General features: G+C 46.7%; 3 protein-coding genes and 1 pseudogene across 3 annotated transcripts; all 4 read right to left on the bottom strand.

Moving 5' to 3' along the window:
* Positions 1-1,755: 1,755 nt before the first annotated feature.
* Positions 1,756-3,245, bottom strand: LOC123427433 (annotated as a pseudogene).
* A 7,175-nt stretch (positions 3,246-10,420) lies between these two features.
* On the bottom strand, positions 10,421-15,008 carry LOC123426358. Its single transcript, XM_045110169.1, has 7 exons — positions 14,684-15,008; positions 11,999-14,473; positions 11,806-11,887; positions 11,659-11,725; positions 11,237-11,422; positions 11,076-11,136; positions 10,421-10,995 (listed from the first exon to the last, which is right to left on the bottom strand). Exons 1-7 carry the CDS (start codon positions 14,871-14,873, stop codon positions 10,820-10,822), a joined length of 3,237 nt encoding a protein of 1,078 aa, XP_044966104.1. The 5' UTR covers positions 14,874-15,008; the 3' UTR covers positions 10,421-10,819.
* A 2,935-nt stretch (positions 15,009-17,943) lies between these two features.
* LOC123427432 lies at positions 17,944-19,135 on the bottom strand (the record flags this gene model as incomplete). The annotated part of the gene is made up of 3 exons (XM_045111478.1): positions 17,944-18,452; positions 18,584-18,665; positions 18,761-19,135. Coding segments are annotated over 3 exons (705 nt in total), but the record flags the coding sequence as incomplete, so codon positions are not given.
* LOC123430119 lies at positions 19,036-20,109 on the bottom strand. The gene is made up of 2 exons (XM_045114024.1): positions 19,795-20,109; positions 19,036-19,668 (listed from the first exon to the last, which is right to left on the bottom strand). Exons 1-2 carry the CDS (start codon positions 19,837-19,839, stop codon positions 19,183-19,185), a joined length of 531 nt encoding a protein of 176 aa, XP_044969959.1. The 5' UTR covers positions 19,840-20,109; the 3' UTR covers positions 19,036-19,182.
* Positions 20,110-20,759: the final 650 nt, after the last annotated feature.

Raw genomic sequence — 20,759 nt, 5'->3', positions numbered from 1 at the left:
AACTATTGGGAGACGTGGCCTGTAGCTAGCTCGAGGATATGTGGGTGGGCACGGGGCATAGGGCCGAGAGGAGGGCGGGGGTTCCTTGTTCTCTTTCTCAGCACCCCATGTGCCGCTCCAAGCCCTACCCACCATCAGAGATGCTTGTCCACTTGTCCATCTCCTCTCTCTCTCTCTCTCTCACACACAGTGTATGCGTATGCGTATGTGTATGTGTATGTAAGGAAGTCAACATCAGTTTGTCATTTTGCAAGCGACCATGGCTGACCATGGAGGAAGTGAAGAGTTTGTTCGTTGGGTTGGGTAAAAAACTTGTCTCCTTTCAAACCGAGTAGGACTACTCGTCGGTTGGGTTGGGTGAGGAAGAAGAAGAAGATGATGATACTAAATCTGACAGCGTGTTCCTGCAACCATTAGCTGTGCTTTGTCCAAAAATTAGTGCAGCAAATGGAACGATCCATCAGCTGCTTCGTCTTGGGGTCAAGGACGCATTCAATGTGAGTGCAGTGCAGGGCAGGGCCAACTAACAACACCGCATTCATGGTGTGGATCCGTGATTGCAAAACCCAGCAGCAATTCTTGGCGTTGAAGCATGCATTGCATTTGCATTGCACGCTCTGACTCTGCACTCATCTACTACCTCTATGTCTGCAACACGCCGTTTCTTCTCCTTTTAATCTGGACCTCTCTTTTTTCCTTCTCCTTCTATCATTCTTCCAAAAGATTCAGACCGCTTCTTCTTTTCATTTGGTTCAGACTCAGACACAAACTGTTGAGCAAGTTGCAGCAAGCTGAATAAATTAAGGGACGGATGACATGGACTCTTGGCCGAATGAAATGACCAAAGTACCCTGCCACGTAAACAGACAGTAATATACTCCCTCCGTTCCTAAATATAAGTCTTTATACAGATTTCGCTAGTGGATTACATACGGATGTATATAGACATACTTTATAGTATACATTCAATCATTTTGCTCCGTATGTAGACACCTAGTGGAATTGCTTAAAGACTTAGGTCCACTTTGATTCAAAGGATTCTCATAGGATTTTTAAAGTATTAAAACCCTTCGTAATATTTCCTGTGTTCGTCATTTGATTCGCAGGATTAAATCCTGTAGGAATTTTTCCTATGGATTCATTTTTATTATATTTCATAAAAATTCTAGTATCCACTCCAACCTCTTGAAAAAAATCCTTTATTTTTCCTGCGATACAATCAAACAAACTTAATTCCTACAGGAATGCAATGGACATGCCATTATAAACCTACGTTTTTCCTATTCCAGCATTTTTGCAATCTTGTGAATCAAAGAGGCCCTTATATTTAGGAACGGAGGAAGTACTAGTTATTGGCATTTTCAGTTTTGCAAACTGTTTCAACTGTGGAGGACCAGCAGCAGCAGTTGCTCCACATTTGCTTGCGTCCACGCTTGAGGATTGACCTAACATAAGGAGCTGATAAGCATGGACATACGGACTACTCGTATTTAGAGCATTTTCAGCGGTTTGCTTCCCAGTGTACCTCGATGATAGCCTTTTTGACGCTTCGCCGGTGCTATTCTCGGCCTGGGGGCGAGCGAGTTTCCGATCGCGTCCCTATGTTTCGATCTCCAGACGTCAATGTTTTTAATTTTTTCTTTTCCGCTGTCCAAAAACACGCCACGAGTTCGGCAATCATCATGTCACAAGTCGGCGATCAGTGCCATAGTTCGGCGATCAACGGGGAGGGTAAAAAAAGGATCACACGTCCGACTAGGCGGGGTGCGTCGCGGGACTGGTCGGGCTCGGCGTCGGCGTAGTCGGGCTCACCGTCATTGACGTGACCGAGCTGTTCGTCTTCGGCGTAGTCGGGCTCGCGGTCGGCGTGCGCTCTGCGTTCGGGGTGGGCGCCGTTGTGGTGGTCATGGTCGCCGTCGGCGCTGTCATCTGATTTAAGATGAGGTCGCATTGTACTATGTGCCACGTCTTCACCTTCTTGTCCATCGTTGACGTGTCTGCCCTCATCATGAACTCTAGGTTGGTGTTCCTCTTCTTAGAAGCAGATCAATGTCGACCACCGCGCGTCGGATTTCTCCTCCCGCCTAGCAGCGCTGCTCTTGACGCCGGCGATACATTGCTCGATCGAAGCCTGCATCCGTTGGGCAACGGGCGTCGTGTCTCTCGCCGCCTTGTCCTTTTTGGTGCCATTTGGGCGCCCTTCTGCCGCAGCCGGGGCAGGCGCGTACGGGTTGTAGGTCTCCTTCGCCTTGTCGAGAGCGAGTCGAACCTTCCTCCACTTCTCTTACGAGTCGATCCTGGAGAACACGTGAAGGAACCTGAACTCTTGGTCCTCCTTGTCGGCGCGGTACATGGCGAACATCCGAAGCATCTGCACAAAAAACCGCGGTCGAAACATATCGGCAAAGCACACGGTGACGTGACGAACTAGTACCAGCGAACTTTGCGCATACCTGACCTTCGACATTGGCGCCGCTTTCGGGACGAGTTGCGACCTCCTCGACGATGCCATATCACTTGTTGCAGGCTGTCTGGATCGTCGACCAGTGGTTCGTCATGGCCTTCTCGCCGCGGACGATGTGGATGCTGTCGAAGTCGGGGTCGACCAGCTTGCGTTCGTCGAACGCTGTTTTGATTCTCCCCCAGTAAGTGTCGGTGTTCTGGTTCGCTCCGGTGATCGGGTCGATGCTGACAGTCTTCCACGCTTTGGCAAGGCAATCGTCTTCCTTGGACGTCCACTTGACGCGGGGTTCGGCTAGCTTGGCGTTCGCCGCCCGCTTTCTCTTCCTCCTCTTCTTCTACGACACAGGTTCCGGTTCCACCTACCCCTCCTCCTCCTCGGCGTCATCGATCTCGTCGTTCATGTCACCGGTGGTGTCCATTGTTTCATCTTGCACGCCGAACTTTGGTTGCGACGTGGCGGCTACGGAGCCGCTCGTGATTATCTCGTCCATGTCGGTGTCGGCATAGTTAAACTGTAGCGATGAAGCGGGCGCGAATTGAAGGACACCACGGCAAAGAGACGACGCGGGTGAGGCTGCTGACGAGTACGCCGGCGGCGAGTAGCTGTACTGGGTGTTGAGGCCGGCACTGAATGCGGGCGAGGGAGTGCGTGGGTCGTGGCCGAAACCAGTGGGGGAGGAACGTTGCGGCGCGCCATGCGGGAAGGTGGTGTTGTGATTCAAGCCTCCATGCGCGTCGCCGTCGGAGTAGCAAGGCGAGGGCACGTACCCCCAGTGCGACATCGTCGGCGAGTGGGTGGCCGGCGCAACGCCCTAGAAGCCCCTCCATGCGGCATGTGAGTTGCGGCCGAACGGATTCATCATCCTCGCACGGGACACCTCTTCCTGATCGACCGCGACGTCCGTCGCCGCCTCCGCAGTGTCCCTGATCTTCTTGGCGTCGAGCCTCCTCCGCCGGTCTGCTGTCACCGTCTCCCGGTGCGCGACTTCTGCCCTCCACTTGGCGTCCGAAACACCCACCGGCCTAGGCATCGGCTTCTTCGGCTTCCTCTGCTTTGGCTGGCTGGCATCGGCAGCGATGGCGGGGCGTGGGAAGGTGTACTTCTTTGGCGACATGGCGACCGGATGGCGGGAGCGGGGAGGAATGGCGGGAGGAGGTCGGGGAAATTGAGGGAAAGGTAGTAGGAAGGGGAAGAAAACGGCGGGAATGGCTCGCCTGCAACTGACAGAGTGGGCCCGCTTGGATTTTCACTTTGCCAGACCCTCCCAGGCGCCCCCCCCCCCCCCCCAGGAGCTGGGTTCTGCTCGGGTTTGTCGGCTGTTATTTTGATCCAAACCGGCGATAAACGAGGACTTGGGGCGCGACCGAGCTGATTTCGCATCGTCAGCGCTAAAAAAGTCGCACGGGAGGGCCTCTTGGGGGGGGGGGGCGAGTGCAAATGCTCTTATGTGTAGAAAAAAATAACAAATACTGCCTTCGTCATGTGCTTTATTAGTCCTCTTGTATTTTGGATCATATTTTGATCATGATTTTAACTAATAAAATGTAAGCTATACGTAGTAAAAATAATATCATTGTAAACTATATTCAAATATGATTCCAACAATATAATTTAAAAGTAATGGGCATTAATCCCGATCGTTTTGTCCTGGTTGCAGAATCGGGACTAAAGGCCCTCTGGAACCGAGACCGATGCCCTGTTTTCTACTACTGCCTCTAGTCAACCATATCGATCCTTTCAACCGCCTACGCCTCGACCATCAACGGTTTCGTGTACTCCATTATAATGAGAAACAAATGGATTTGACGGCGGAGAGGCAGCACACTAGATGGTGCATTTGACATGGGGATGGTGATATTCACCAAGAAGAATCGCGTCATATTGAGCCTTACCCTGCTTGAAAATTTCGTCACTCACCTCGACGACGATGGGCAAAAATAGAACGATGAAGAGATCAACGGATTGTCTCACAGTTGTGCGACGAGTGGACTCGTCACATATCCACGTGCGCAGTGGACTGCATTCACCTTCGTCATGGTGGAAAGCAACTAGTGCTTCTCCCAAGACATTAAAAAGCATAAGTGATTGACATCAACTTTGTAATGTAGTGTTACCTTAAATTTAGTGTTTTAATACCTCAAATGAGTGTGTGAGTATTGAGTTAATGCAAGAACAAAAAAAAGATATGGAGGCCGCATTATGGTGACTGTGTTTGTGCACAGCCGTCGCGGCCTCCAAATGCATATGTAGCACCCTTCCTATCCCATATGATGATCGCACCTAGGGCGAATCTACTAGAATTGCTCTTACACATGTAAGAATGTATCCAGTGCATCCATCATTGTGGTGCTACCGAAGCATTGGATGTCGTAGCACATTTTAAAATGTTTCAGAAAATCTAGCACATTGACACAATATCAATGTATGTTATCGCAAAATTTCATATCAAAAATTGAAACATTGGTTGAGATAAAAAATGACAAAATTGACAACAATATGACATGATGGGTCAAATATATAGCCCAGCTTATTTTATGTACTACTCAGTGTCGAATTTTTCATTTTTTAAATGATTTTCAAAAATTGAATAAAATGTGCTAATTTGTTTTTTTAATCAAACATTTTAAGATGTGCTACAGGAGTTCGGTGCACCGGTGCATGGAGCATACATGTAGTACTAGGATCTGGGTATAGAGAGGCAATTTATTTTTCAGAGATATCAGATGCGTTTGTCAGTTACCTACCTGTATGTAGATCTTGTAACTAACTGCTCTTTTTGGCGCCGTTTACAGTTAGGATATTTATTAGGTTTTGATGGCAATCAAACTTCCGGACCACAGTTTAATTCTGCTGTTAGGTGAGGGGTTATTTTGACAGTGTACCCGATTATCCGAAAGAGGCAGACTAACTTTTCCTGAACTGTTCTGAGCAATAATAATAATAGTTCATTGATGCTAGTATGATTCAGTCTAAGATGATAATATTCTAATCATTTAAAATCACTGATGAGCATCGAGGGCTGAAAGAGATACCTCATCCATATGCATCAATTCCGTGGAGGACCCCTTCACAACTCCTAACTGATACAAAGCCGTAATGTGTTTTGCAAATCGGAATTATTATTGTGCTGTATTCATTAACAATATATAATTAATATCATTTTGCAAAGTGAACAGAAGAACACACCTTTAAGTACGTGGTAGCACCAAACACATGACCGTCCTGGCCAGACACACTCACCATTCACCAACCTGCAATTTTTTAGATACCTGTAACAGCTGGTACAGTAAGGCAAATTTGATTATGGAAGGGGTACTGCTTGCTTAGCTGCATGTAGTGAAAAAAAATAGTGGGCAAGAAATTATGCTAGCAATAGGCAAGATCTGATGTTTGTCCTCATCTTTCACTTTGTATTGCTTTTTAGGCAGGAATCATGATGTGGCATTCATTTGATTGATTCCTTGTTATAAAGCTGAAAAGAGCCTTACTTCTAGCTGGTAGATACAGTACATTATTCTTCAACTCACTGCAACATTTGCAAGGTCAGATGCACACAGCATGCCTATCAATTCTGCTCCCTTCAAATGTTGGGCTGGGACCCGAAAATGCCAAAATGGAGACCGAGCTTCATGAAGGTCTTTATTTGAAAACTTCAAAATACAAAAGTTTCAGTTTTAAAAATAAATGCACATATACCTAGATGCATAATGTACATGTGTGTAAATTTTCAGGTCAAAATACATTAAAATGTGAACTACACAAAAAAAATCTGGTGTTTTTTAACATATGTATGGTTCATCTTCAAATTCCATGATTTTTTTTTGCGCAGCTCGTAATTCAAGATATTTCATCCTGAAATTTTTCACACATACACTTTACATCCTTGCATACATGTGTATTTATTTTCAGAATCTTTTGAAACTGAAATTTATGAATTTTTATTTTTTTCAAACTAAAGGGCTCCATAAAGTCCGGTCTCCAAAATGACCTACTCAACCTCACAACATTGACCCTGCCACGATTATTGGCTTATTCACCACAGCGTGAAAGTTATTATAAGCACAACTGCACAAGGGTAATGGTGAGTAATTACTAATCAAAGGGTGAGATCTCTCTCTCTCTCTCTCTCTCTTTGCAGAATGTAGAGATACAAGGGAAGATGATTATTAGTTAGATTTGGAGATGGCAGGAAGAATTGCAACTCCACCACATGGGGGGAAAGTTAACAATAGCGATGGTAATTAGCAGCAAAGTTATCCAGGACAAGAGCCATCTCTGCCCCTACCAATAACACCCATCCCCAAGTAATAAGGGCAGCTTCACCCTCAAACCGCTTGCATCACTGTACGGTTAGAACGTATTTTATCATTCAACGTGGACCGGTTTGTACGTCCGTTTTCCCATAAATCAGAAGCAAATTTGAAGGGGATGGGGGCTTTGCGGGAGTTCAGACCAACACCACGCACGCGTCTGACAACCCCGGCCCGCCCATTCCCCCTTTCCCTCGCCCACGCCCTTTGTCGCCATAGCGTCAGCGTGTCATTCATGCTGGCCCAGAGCGGACGCGGCCACTCACTGGAGCCGACATTGAAGAGTGTTGCCTGCTACATGCCCGTTGCGCACGCCTTCTCTCCGCATTGAACCACACATGTCTACCCGCATACCTCCATTAGACCAGTGCGTCTGTCGAGGAACCTACTCCGCATCTCCTCCTTGCAGCACACCCGTCGTGGTCTCCAGCTCCAAAGCCCCATGGGATGACCTCTCTGGCGAGCAAAAGAAGGAGCTCTTCTGCAGTGCAGCCGGCTAGGAGGCTTGACAAGCCAGTAGGGTACAGGCTGGCTTGATGGTGAGCTCTCCGGAGCCGGCGGGACCACCATCGCCAGGCCGTCCTCGCCCGTTAGGTTGGCCATGACCGTCTCCCGGCAAATTCGCCACGAGCTATGGCGGCAACGCGCCCGACGGGCGAAGAAAGAAGCCATGTTCACGGAGGTTGACGCGGCGACGGAGGAATTTTACTGGGAACCAACTCCGCGTCCGCCACGCCTGCTGTCGTCACCAACATCGAGGAAAGGTAGACCATGGGAGGCCGCCACCGCTTGGGTCCCAGGAAGGGCATAACCACCGCCTCGTCGCCCTACACATCCGGTGACTTGCCCACTTTGCGGAGGCATAGGCCATGGTGGTTGTCTTCCCCCGTCCCAAAAACCAACCCTGATTTGTGCTTCACGAAAGCGTAGGCTACTATTTTCCTCTCACCGAACCATTTAGCTCTGGGGCTCAGAGTGGTCCGGTGAGCTTGCTGTCGGACATAGGGAAGACATGTCACGGAAACATAATCCGCCGCAGCCTGCGATAGATTAGGTTAGAATAGCATAGCCTAGCCCGCTATAGTTTAGTTAAAATATGTCCGAAATGTAAGTGCGTTTTCGTCCGATTTATATGAAATCATCCGGTTTGCATGTAATTCGTTCGATTTGTTGAAACATGGTTTGAATTGTATGCGGCTACGATTGGATGGCTGGTTTCCGCATCAACGTCTAGGGACTGATCCTCGGTTTATGGACCGGCGCGGTGTATGATTTGGCAGTCAGCCTTGGAGATGCCCTAAGCAAGCATGTTGGAACTTGGAAGAAACGAAAGACTTGTCTGCACAAGCTAGGGTGGCACATGATGCTCCAGGTCAGTTTTTTTCTTTCTTTCTCCGCAATCAGAAGCTTCCCCACCCACAGCCACATGACCCATGTGAGGCCTATGAAGACCAGATCAGCAGTGTGTTGTTGTGCACTGCATCCGAATGGTAGGTAGGTCAGGTCAGGCCTCCTCATCCTTTGATTGATTCCATGAGCAAACTAACCAACAAGCATGCAAGCAAATCTTGGGGTTCGAGACCAGTCAAAAAAACAGCATGGTCTCTCATTATCTAGGTGTTTAATACTGGACGCATCAAGAGTGCAATCTTGAGCGCACATGGAACGGAAGCCAACACATTTGAGCTACGCGCTAATAAAGATGGATGCATCGAGATTGCAGCAATACCGTTAGAACAGGAGATTCGTTTGTTTATTAATCATCATCGGCGGAATCAAGAATCAGTGGGCGCAGTTTTATACCAGGTTGAAATTACTACGTACTCAGATTGCTTTGTGGATATACTTTGTTCAGACTTGGATGGCTTCACTTGCGTATGTAGCAAAACCATGCACCTTATACAACGCCGTTGGGTCAGCTGACAAGATAACACTTACTGTATGTCTTTAGGAGTAACCTGATGTGTTGAGCAGGAAACGAAGCATCATCCGTTACACGCATTTGGGTGCGTGGTGGTGGAGAGGTGAAAGACAGAAAAGAAGGAAAGTTGCTCGGCAGGAAAGCAAGATCTGCCTGCCAGGCGACAAGGGAAAAGGGGAGAGAAGCCCTCATCTCACGTGCTTCATGAGATGATGGGCACAATTAACCTCCTACAAGAGTCAGTGCAAATCTACAGGTGCTTTGTGCATGCCATTCATCTCTGAAAGTGATATGCTTGTCCAGAAAATGATGCATCACGTGCGCCTTCATCATGGCGGTCCATGGCTCTGATGTTGCCATCCATCTCTCGTCTCGAGCCACAAAGTTAACCACGCACATACATTAACTCGATGATGATGCTTGGTTTATGCATTTCACTGCAGCACCAGAGTGCATGGGACCAGCCTAGGGATCATCAGTTCATCACCATCGTATACAAACTTACAGATGGAGACATAAGCTCCTGGTCCTGGACCTGGTGAGCTACATCGGCCGACCGATGTGTGTGAATATGCAGTTTTTCACATGAACATTGGTTAAAAATAAAAGGAACACAAGTCGGGCTTACACTTGAGTGACGAGATTTTGGCTATCATCACAACAGTGTGGCAGTTGAGCTGGATCAGGTGGGAGCTTTGCTTTCGTCCACGACTTTGAGCATGCAACTCGTGACTCTCCAACCCGGACTTGACATCAAACTCATCAGGTCAGGATAAGCACTTCATTACCAATGTCCCTTCTGCTCAATCCAAGACTACACACACACCTGCATTCATTCATTTTCTTGCATCTTGGCAACAATACCAGTTAGTTTCCCATGAGACCACCACAAGGCACAATTAATACTGTATTAATCACATCTACTGAGACAAAACTGCCATCAGATTGACAAAGAAAATGCTCACAAGATGACAGCATTCGCAAGTGTAAGTGTCTTGCACGAAATGACACACGGTTATTTTCCAGATTTGGTAACAAAACAAAGCACAACAAATGTTGGGCACAAAAAAGTCAACAAGATTTCAAGTCCCAACATAGAACAACCAATTCCATTTGCAATAGTGCTATTTGTTGCCACTCTGGCAGCTGTCAACAGCATTGGAGATACTCCCTCCTTTCCGGTTTATAAGGCTGGTTGTAATGGGCAGTATCATCTATATGATACGGATATATCATGTGCTTGTATCATGCATGACACATAGTAGCACAACATTTAATATGATACGGTATCATAATATGATACTCAACCTCTCTTTCTTCATTTAATTTCATGCCACCTTATCAAATATGCCTAGTTGACATGCATGATACTACTTATGATACTCCCATTACGACCAGCCTAAGGCTCAAATCTGAAATCTCATCAACCAAGGTGAATTGTGAGTGGATTGTACTAGTTCTAACTAGTTAATGAAATATTTCTCACATATTCAATTTCTGAGGCAATAAATGTAGTATCTTTTCTTTCATTGGACTTGCATGATGCATATAGAAAAAGATACAAGCATAGCCACTAATTTCCTTTCTTTTATCTCTATGAATTAAATATGACGTGAGACTCAAAACACTTAACTCAATTAGATTCAAAATGAGCCTAGTATAATGAAAATCTGAAATTTTAAAGATGAGCCCTATAAGTCGGAAAGGAGGGAGTACGTACTATACTTCAACAAGTGTGAAAAGATTGCACACTTACTCAAGAGGAGAAAAATTACAAGCCAGCAAAACTCTTAACATCCTTACAACATACTTGATCAACTTCTAAAAATGCTCTGTATCTAACCATTACAACAACCCTGTTATTATTGATACAGGGGAAAGAATGGCTCTGAACATGTGAAGTATTAATATCCACGACCCTTTTTTCCTTTGGACCACAAGTAATAGGCAGGCACGACACTGAGTCTACAAGTAGAGAGTAAAAATTGTTCGAATTGCCAATACCCTCTTGTCTACAAGTAGTCATGCCAACTGCTAAGCCAACAAACAAAACTAATTCCAGAGTCAAAATTTTCTGCCATCCAACACAAGCCCAGCCAAAGCTCTTGCTTACTGTATGGACCATCAAGTGGCATACTCCTTCCGCTTATCCATTCTGTCGCGTATTTTTGCATAGAAATCCCAATTCGGATCACTCTCAGTAATGAAAGATTGACCAAAAGGGTGCTCCTGAACATAATGCTGAACATCATCTGCAGCAGCTAGGTTCTCTAGATACACACGAATATCTCCACCTGGTCCTGTTTATGGAACAACATTCAGCATTAATGATTCGACACATGTAAAACGGTAAAGCAATCTTAAAAATAGTGAATCTGACCCAATGAATTATCCCTCCTGTTATGGTAGCTGTAGGGTTGTGGGAAAATGGCAGTGTGTGGCTGCACAATACAGATTTCAACATAAAATATATGTGAATAGCAACAAATGGGCTTAGCATCAACACATACAACACAATAGGAGCAGGGTACAGCTCAGTACCGGATTGCACAGAGCCTTGTAAGGGGAATCATCCACAAGCAAAGTATTCGAAGGTGAAAATTCCCCTTGCTCCCATGGAAGATCAGGGTCCTCTTTATTCCACAGTTTCTTTAGTTCCTTCAATACTAAGGGTTTGTATCGATTTTCAAGAGTATTACACTTGGTAGTAGTGCAGTGAGATAAATCCTGGGCAGATTAGACCAGTGGATGGATTAGGACTTCAGAGCAACTCCAGAAAGAGAAACAGAAAAAAGTAATCGAAAATAATATAGCAATGCAAATGGCATTTCCACACATTGCCTGGACTGTGCAAATGCACATCACCTGGCTTTCTTGCAATTATACTCCAAGTGGAGACCATCAACAAAAAAAATAGGTCGGAGATTAGAGGTAGCAAGTACACATGCATTTCCGCTACTTACCCAGCAGAATAGCAAGTGTTGCCTGAGATCTTTCATAAGGATATCGACAACAGCATCCACATTTACTCTGGAGAATTACAAAATTGGATTAGCACCGTGCGGTTAAATTATGTCATCAGAAGAGGTGTAGGGGAAAGGAATCAGTACTTCATTCTCGACGACCATACACCTAGCTCAAAGTTCTGGAAGCAAAATCTCAGAAAATCGTCATAGTATGGTCTTATGAAGACTGTTGCAATAGTATATCATCGTACATTAGCATTTTTGAGATAGAAATTCCAATCCAGATTGATACCAAAAGGAAAGTGCTGCACAAGGAATATTAAAGAAGTAACTTTACCATATTTGCCTCGAACTTTTGCATGTGCTAAGCGACAGTCGGGAGAGTTACTGTGGACTGGAGTGATATCCGCAAGCAGACCATTAAGATCAAGAATAAGAAGTTTTTTCCTCTGAAACCTTACAAGCGATCCTCCTGGTGAGTACTTGTCCTGGACAACATTTTTTGCAGTAACCTCAGATTCACATATTGAGTATCCCATACTTCCTGTAACCTTCACGGTACCTGTCCTACACACATCCTTCCTTTCATCTGAGCTGACATCACCCACCGCAGGTGCCTCAGTAACAGCTACTTGAGCCCTCTTCTTCCTTCTCCGTTTCTTCTGCTTAGGCTTCTGAGAGTTGTCGTTATTCCCATTCTTTCCCTCCACCGAATTTTCAGCTATGTTTACCTCAGGACAATCTGGTCCCTTGCCATTTCTGGGACTCATATTGATTTCAGTGTCTCCTGGTAGACCTTCCCCTCCTTCCCCTTCTATGTAGCCCTTCTCAATTTTATCTATCACAATAGCACCGGTGTCTGGTATAGCAGAAGGGGATTGATCTTGCTCATACTTCTGTTTTTTGAGCTTAGGTTCCTGAGAGTAATCTTTATTCACTTTATTTTCCTCCACCAAATGCTCAGTTATGTTTACATTGGGATATTTTGGACCCTCTCCAGGACTGGGACTCGTAGTAACATCAGCACCTCTGGATGGAGCTTCCACATTTGTGCTGCCACGTCCTGATTTATCTGGCACAACATCACATGCATCCAACAAGGTAGAAGGGGGTTGCTCCTGGTTCTTCCTCTTCCATTTGTTGAGCTTATTCTTCTTCATCTGTGGTACCCCCTTCTCTGCAATGTTTACTCCAGGACGGTTTGGATCCTCTCCATTTTTAGGGCTAATACTAGCTTCACCATCCTGTGGTGCACCATCACCATTCATAAAGCTATTTCCAGATTCAGCTGCCACAACAGCACCAGTATCAAGTACAACAGAAGGGGATCCTTCCTTTTTATTTTTTCGTTTCTTGGGCTTACGCTTCTTCTTCTCCCGTGTCCCCTTCTTTGCCATGTTAACCTCTGGACAGTATGGATCCTCTACTGTGCTCATACTAACTTGAGCATCTCCCAAAGCATCATCCCCATCTGTGCAGACATTTCCAGATTTCTCTGCCTCAACAGCACCATCATCAGACACAGCAGCAGGGGATTGCCCCGGCTTATTCTTCTTCCATTTTCTGGGTTCAGGCTTCTTCCTCTCCAGTGTCTCCTTCTCCACAATGTTTACCGCGGGACAGTTTTGACCCTCTCCATTTCTGGGACTCATAGTAACATCAGCACCTCTGGATGCAGCTTCCACATTTGTGCTGCCACGTCCTGATTTATCTGGCACAACATCACCGGCATCCAACAAGGTAGAAGGGGATTGCTCCTGGTTCTTCTTCTTCCATTTGTTGAGCTTATTCTTCTTCATCTGCGGTACCCCCTTTTCTCCAATGTTTACCCCAGGACGGTTTGGGTCCTCTCCAATTCTAGGGCTAATACTATCTTCACCATCCTGTCGTGCACCATCACCACTCATACATCTATTTCCAGATTCAGCTGCCACAACAGCACCAGTATCAAGTACAACAGAAGGGGGTCCTTGCTTATTATTTTTTCGTTTCTTGGGCTTACGTTTCTTCTTCTCCCGTGTCACCTTCTTTGCCATGTTAACCTCTGGACGGTATGGAACCTCCAATGTGCTCATATTAACTTGAGCATCTCCCAAAGCATCATCCCCATCTGTGCAGACATTTCCAGATTTCTCTGCCTCAACAGCACCATCATCAGACACAGCAGCAGGGGATCGCCCCTGCTTAATCTTCTCCCATTTTCCGGGTTCAGGCTTGTTCCTCACAAGTGTCTCCTCCACAATGTTAACCTCGGGACTGTCTTGACCCTCTCCATTTCTGGGATTCGTACTAATTTCAGCAACTCCTGGAACGCCCTTCCCACCTGTGCTGTCATTTTCAGATTTACCAACCACAACGGCGGCATCCACTACAGCAGGAAAGGATGGTTCATGCTTGTTCTTATTCCGTTTCCTTCGCTTGGGCTTCTTACCCTTCGGTACATACTGTTCTTCATTGTTTACAGCAGAAAAGCCAAGATCCTCTTCATTTCTGGGACGCCTACTTGCTTCATCATCTCCTGGTACATCTTCCACATTTTTGCAGCCAATTCCGGATTTGTTTGCCTCAACAATAGCATTGTCATCAGACACGGCAGAAGAGGATGGATCCTGCATAATCTTCTTATTCCTTTTTCTTTTCTTGCTAACCTCAGAGTCTCCTAGAACACCTTCGCCATCAGTGCAGTCATCACCTGATTTACCCGTGGCGGCAGCATCAGCACCCGATGCAGCAGCACAGGGAGATTGCTTCCTCTTATTCTTCTTCCGTTTGTTGAGCTTAGGATTCTTTTCCCTGTCCGTTGCGCCCTTCCCTGTAGAAGCCATAAAATCAGTTGGGCTAAACATGCTTTCTCCAAGCAACACAAGGAAAACAAGAAAAGATTGGCGTGGCTAGTGCAAATCAGGGGCAGGAAGCAAAACATTCGACTACCAGATGGATAAACCATAGGCCCTGGCCGCAGCCACGGACACACGAATGTTCACAATTTCAACGAGATCCACAGCCGGGCGTAGGTGCGTACCTTCAACGGCGGGATCCAGTGCGTGAAGGGTGGCGGAGGCCTCCTGCGCGGCCCTGGCGTCGCCGCCCCGTCGCCTGCTCCTCCTCAGCGTGGCTGGATCAGAAGCGGCCGCGGGAGCCTCCCGCTGGGCAGCCTCCTCCGGCGCACCCGTAGCGGCGGCCACGCCCCGCCGCTTGCCCTTCTTCCCCATCTGATCTAATTTTTCTAGGACAGGCAAATGATGGCTGAGAATACCGAGCGCACCAGGGCGCAGACGTGGTTTCGGCAGCGGCGGCGGCGCTGCCTGCTTTGCAAATTGCGACCGGCGTTTGGATTAGGTTTAAGCGACGCATCGGGTTCGATTTGTCACCCGCGCGCCAACACGCAAAGGCCTGCTACTATATTGGGCCGTACGAGCTTGGGCTGTGCCTCTACGAATAAGGCTAGCCACACTATTGGTATCTTAACTAGTAACACTAGTTTAGTGCCCGTGCGGTGCCACGGGCTTTTAATTTATTTTTAGGTTACAGAGGCTAAGATAACCTTTTGAACTTAATACTTGGTCATTTACTCCACCGCTATGAAGCACACAAATTAATGGTAATATTTCACATAACAAATAAAAATGACTTCACATGTTAAACTTGTTAATTCATTGCTAGATTTGAAATGGGCACCATGGCAGTAATTCTGATACTTATTCCTTCCTATATTATCATTTAAGGAAAAGTTAACTAATTACCAATCATTGCAAAAGGGGTGGCAATTGAACCCCTTTTGATAGCAGGTTTAGTTTTGAGACGAGATCATATAGTGACAATTTGAAAAACTAAAATTTCCTTCTCTCACAGAAATCGCCATGTCATTCTAAAGAAACTATCATCCCCTCTAACTGAAAATGACAATGAAATCGTTCGCAAATGCCACCTCCTCCTGGCGACCGTTCGTCAACAAAGCGGGTCCATAATTTATGTAGAAAACAAGTCAAATAGGCACTAAAATGAATACAAAAGGATGTATGACAAGAGCTACAACATAAATTGTGTTGCAATCAAATAACAATAGCACCGGTTAAGGATCCCATTCCATTTCTCCTCCCATCCTACTACGCCTTCGGCATGCCTCCCCTCATAACCCGCCTCCCTGTACCGAATCTTTTTCAATACTTCCGTGGGTTTTCACACTCCCACTTTACTCTTCTATACGGTACTCCCTTTCTTGGATACCCCCTTTCGGGGTATTTCACCCTCTCACGTTTTCTTTTCTTGTATAATTATATGCTTGTAAAAAATTAAAACCAAGCATCAGGGACAACTAAACCTGGACCGGAGATGAGCGTAAGCGCACACACACTCACACCCGCACACGAGCGCGCGCACACATACGCATGCACACATCACAAGGTAGACTATTTTGAGTTCCTGCTCCAGTACTTTCCTAAGAAGTATTTTGGTCCTGCATTCTACATTCTCAGTTTAATGCTTCACTAAAAAAGGAGGTAACTTGAAGCGATCCTTGTATATAAAAACACAATCTAGGATATTCTTACATACAACTTTATTTTGCTTCACAATAATTTTTAAAGCAGATAAAAAAACATGTACAAGGACTGCTATTGGGATAACTAATGGTCATTTTTTTTAAAGGTAACTGATGGTTATATGTAACATCTAAAACTTTAGAAACCAGATATGATCTAAGGAAGTGACACACATCTGCATGTATCTAATAACAAAGGCCACAGGAAAGATAACCTTTATTGATAAAAATATTGCCAGATCCACTCCGTTGTTTGAATAGCAACGGGCACTGGCACCAACACATCCCCTTCATCATAGATCAATAGCCAGCAAAAATGGAGCGACATTAAGAATAAACGGGGTAACATTTAAAACTTGAGAAACCAGATATGATCTAAGGAAGTGACACACATCTGCATGTATCTAATAACAAAGGCCACAGGAAAGATAACCTTTATTGATAAAAATATTGCCAGATCCACTCCGTTGTTTGAATAGCAACGGGCACTGGCACCAACACATCCCCTTCATCATAGATCAATAGCCAGCAAAAATGGAGCGACATTAAGAATAAACGGGGTAACATTTAAAACTTTAGAAACCAGATATGATCTAAGGAAGTGACACACATCTGCATGTATCTAATAACAAAGGCCACAGGAAAGATAACCTTTATTGATAAAAATATTGCTAGATCCACTCCGTTGTTTGAATAGCAAGTGGCACTGGCACCAGCACATCCCCTTCGTCATAGATCAATAGCCAGCAAAAATGGAGCGACATTAAGAATAAACGGGAGATCTGAAAGCAATAATATATTGTGCATGGTAGATATGGCTCGGTTGTGAGACCAGGCTCGAAACTTCGTTGAGAGGAAATTGACAAGCTTCTTCTTCTACAAGTTAGCCCGTATCTAACATATAGGTGCAGTTACTTACACCGTTCTAGTAGAACGCTTGTGCGTTGTCACGGGCCAACAAATGGATCTATTACAACCCACTCAATTTTAGCTCTTTGATTATTGTGTTATTATTCTTTCCGGTCCTTTTTAGTCTGCATATAAGTTTTGTCTGAAGTCAAAACATCTCTAATTTGACCAAACTTATAGAAAAAAGTATAGACATTCACAATATCAAATCAATATCTTTAGATTCACTCAGGGATGTAGTTTCATGTTTTATATGTTTAGTATTGTAGATGTTGATATTTTTTCATATAAGTTTGGTCAATGAAAATTTGACTTGACACAAATCTTACACGCGGAGTAAAAAGTACCGAAGGGAGTACTTCACTATGTTGCCACTCCACTCAAAATCCGGCTGGTGTTTCCTCCAAGTCTATCAATTTTCTAGTCCCATCACCCATAACCCATGGACTAAAATATGATTAGGAGTTGTTTGGCTTCATGACAGAAGTGGGAGAAATGTTGTTGACACACCTCGGCGACGCCTGTAAGGAGAGGAACGACACCCACTGCGTCGTCGCCACCGACACCGACCTAAGCCAGGTAGGACTTCCATCCATTGCACAACACATTTCCAGCTCCACACACCATAATAGGGGCAACACCATCCATGTTTGAACACACCACCGCCGCCACAACAACCCTTCATCATGACCGAAACACGGTGGTAACCAGGCGAGCAAGAGAACACAACCCATCTTCCATCTCTACTCGCACAAACACACTCAATATAATTTTGCAAATGAAGCATGCTCCATCTTCAATCGCACAAACACATTCAATATAAAGTCCTTTTATCAAGTTAAGACATCTAAATCATGCAAATAAAGCATGCCCCATCAATAAAGATGATCTCAATTTCTCAGTACATTAATCAGCAGGCCATTAGCATTAGCTCATGTTAACAACGGCAACATGCTACTGTAGCTCAGGTCACAGACATTCAGATTGTACAGACTACAGAGCAAAGCAACACCTACAGCACATTGATTCAAATAATTTCATGTACATCTCGTCCCGGAGGCTTTTGCATTCAGACCTTCATGCTGCTTCTTCAGTCATGCTGCACTTGAGAGGCCATCTGAATTTTGTTTCATTTTCAACTGAGGAACCAGCTGCAGCACCGGAACCGGGACGGCACGCGGCCGGTCTTCCGGATGCGCTGCACCTGACGGGCCAGCCGGACTGCCCGCCGGTTCCGCCTCGCTTCGACCCTCGCCTGCTTCCCCTCCACCTTGTAGCTCAACGTGGACAGCCTCTTGGTCAGGCTGTTCTTTGCCCGCGCCTTCATTTGGTCGGCCTGCACCTGAAATGAATCTTGCACAATTACACTATGTAAATTGATACTTCTACATTATATGATGAAGAATCGCAATGCCGGTCAGGAGTTGGTAGCACCACAATGCAGCAAGTTCGGGGGTTCAGATGGGAGCTGACCTCTGCATGCCTCATCTTGGCTTCGAATTTCGATTTCTGACAGTTCTCCCACTCCTGAATCCTCACCTCCTTCCTCTGATATCTGAGCCACCATGACCAAAAGAACATAAGATTCAGAAGAAAATGGTGTTTTTAATGAAACAATCGTGATTAAAATGTGGAGATTTTGTTCCGTGCCTTGATGCGAGCTTGCACTTCTTGGACTCTGCCCATGCCGTGACTCAAGCTTCGAACTCCGCCTTCTTGGCTCGGTCTTCTTCGTCGGCGCTCTTCTTGGGCGAGTTGCGGAAGCGATCCTCCTTGCTGGCCCAGGACGCGATGCTCATCTTGCCCAGCTGCAGCTCCCGCTCCGACGCGGACGGTGAGGCCGGCACCGAGCAGAGCGGGCTCAGCGACGGCGTCGCAACGCCGGCCGGGGTGCCGCTCCTCGACTGCTCCTAGCTGGCGATCGGGGTCATCTCCGTGCCGACGTCCATCATCGACATCGACGACGACGGAGCGCCCACCTGCGTGCGGAGCTTGGTGTCGCGACGCTCCTTGCTGGCCGGCCGGTCACCGACGAGAGCGACGACGATGACGGAGAAGGCGACCGGGACAACTCAGCCTTCTTGGCATCTGAAGGCGGCGGAGGCGCACACTCCGGCACGACGCGCACGCAGCCTCTGCCGACGCCGGTGTGGCCGTGCACGGAGGCCGCGGCCTTCCTGGAGAAGATGGGGTTGGAGTGCACGCCATTCCGCTTGGACGACACCTGCTGCCGGAAGAATGGCCCGAGCCCGGCCACTGCCGCCCGCTCCTCCATGCGGAACTAGAAGCTGCCGCCGTTGGTAGAGTGGGCAGCGGACCTGCCGTGGCTTCCGCTGGAGCGCGAGCGGGACGAAGAAGAGTCGGAGCGGTCCTTGGGGTACTCTGAGGAGGAGCCTTGGTCGGGCTACTGGGGCAGGAGGCTGTTCTTGGGGTGGTCGTCGACGTCGAGCCTGGACGGCGGCGACTTGCTGGGCGCCTCCGTAGCCGTGGGAGGATCCCATCCCGAGCAACTGCATCCTCAGCTTCGTCGGAGACATGACCCCCATCTGCATCCGAATCTGAATCACACAAAACAGAACGAAACGAAATCAGAAAGAGATTCAAAGCAGAAGTAAACGTGTTGTTAATTTCAGTAAAACTGGTAGTATGAATGTGTGGGAATTTGTGGCCGCATAAATCTGTGCCTTGATTTCCGCGGAGGAGGGAGGCATTGGCTGCTCCGCTGCCATTGGAGAGCGACGGTGTGTGAAGAGCGAGTGAACCACCTTCCGACCAGCTGCTGATGGTGTTGCTGCCGCTGGCACGTCGGGAAGCCATCATCCCGCCGCGATTCGGATGGTGGCGGTCATGGGTTCCTGGTTAGGCAGGTGCGCAGTGGCGGTGACGGCGGGGGAGAGGTAAGCCGTTTGCGTGCGTGAGGAAGGGGATGCGGGGTGGAGAAGAGAGGGGGAGAGATCTAACTTGCGTGGGTGTACAGAGAACCTTTAGTGGGAGGGAGCGGGAGGACGTGGGTGCGTGTGCGTGGGAGGAAGTATCGATGGGCTAGGAGGTGGTCGAACCATGCGGGAGGTCGAACCATCACGACGACGGCAGATCCTCCTTTAATAGTATATAGATAGATATACTCCGGAATAGCAAACATGTTGATGTGACAGAGAATTAAACTCCGAAATAGCAAACATGTCAATGTGACAGAGAATTAAAGAAGAAAGAGAAGGTTAGAGTAACATAGGTAGATACTGTATCATGTTAAATGCAATGCTACTTTGTGTCATGCATGGCAATAAATAAGATCACCTATGATACTAGTTTATACAATAGTATCATATGCATGATACTACTATATGTTACTCCCCACTATGACCAGCCTAAGCGAACTCCATCAATGGAGTGATAGTATTTGTCCCTTAAAAGAAGTATGTACCCTCTCGTTAGGGTTTGTTATCCTCTCGCAGCCGACGGCGATGTAGAGACTCCTCTTCCCATCATAGCCGGGATACTGGATCGTTCCTGCTCGGGCTGATCAAGGGGCGACCGTGGGTTGCTGCCCGGCCTTGGCAGGACTCCTAGGGATCAACTAATGAGGACATCAACATCATTGTTACACCCACGGCACCAGCTACTATACATACTAGACCAATTACTAGAG

Source organism: Hordeum vulgare, chromosome 2H (assembly GCF_904849725.1).
Source record: "Hordeum vulgare subsp. vulgare chromosome 2H, MorexV3_pseudomolecules_assembly, whole genome shotgun sequence".
In the NCBI taxonomy this organism is placed as follows: Eukaryota; Viridiplantae; Streptophyta; class Magnoliopsida; order Poales; family Poaceae; genus Hordeum; species Hordeum vulgare.
This window is presented reverse-complemented; position numbering and strand designations above follow the sequence as displayed.

Coding starts and splice junctions, on each gene's coding strand:
- LOC123426358 (XM_045110169.1), bottom strand. CDS start 14,873: ATGGGGAAGAAGGGCAAGCGGCGGGGCGTGGCCGCCGCTACGGGTGCG. Junction 11,137..11,236: donor ACAAGGCTCTGTGCAATCCG/GTACTGAGCTGT, acceptor TGTATTGTGCAG/CCACACACTGCCATTTTCCC. Junction 10,996..11,075: donor CAGGAGGGATAATTCATTGG/GTCAGATTCACT, acceptor TTCCATAAACAG/GACCAGGTGGAGATATTCGT.
- LOC123430119 (XM_045114024.1), bottom strand. CDS start 19,839: ATGGCAGCGGAGCAGCCAATGCCTCCCTCCTCCGCGGAAATCAAG. Junction 19,669..19,794: donor CCTCCTCCGCGGAAATCAAG/GCACAGATTTAT, acceptor TGTGTGATTCAG/ATTCGGATGCAGATGGGGGT.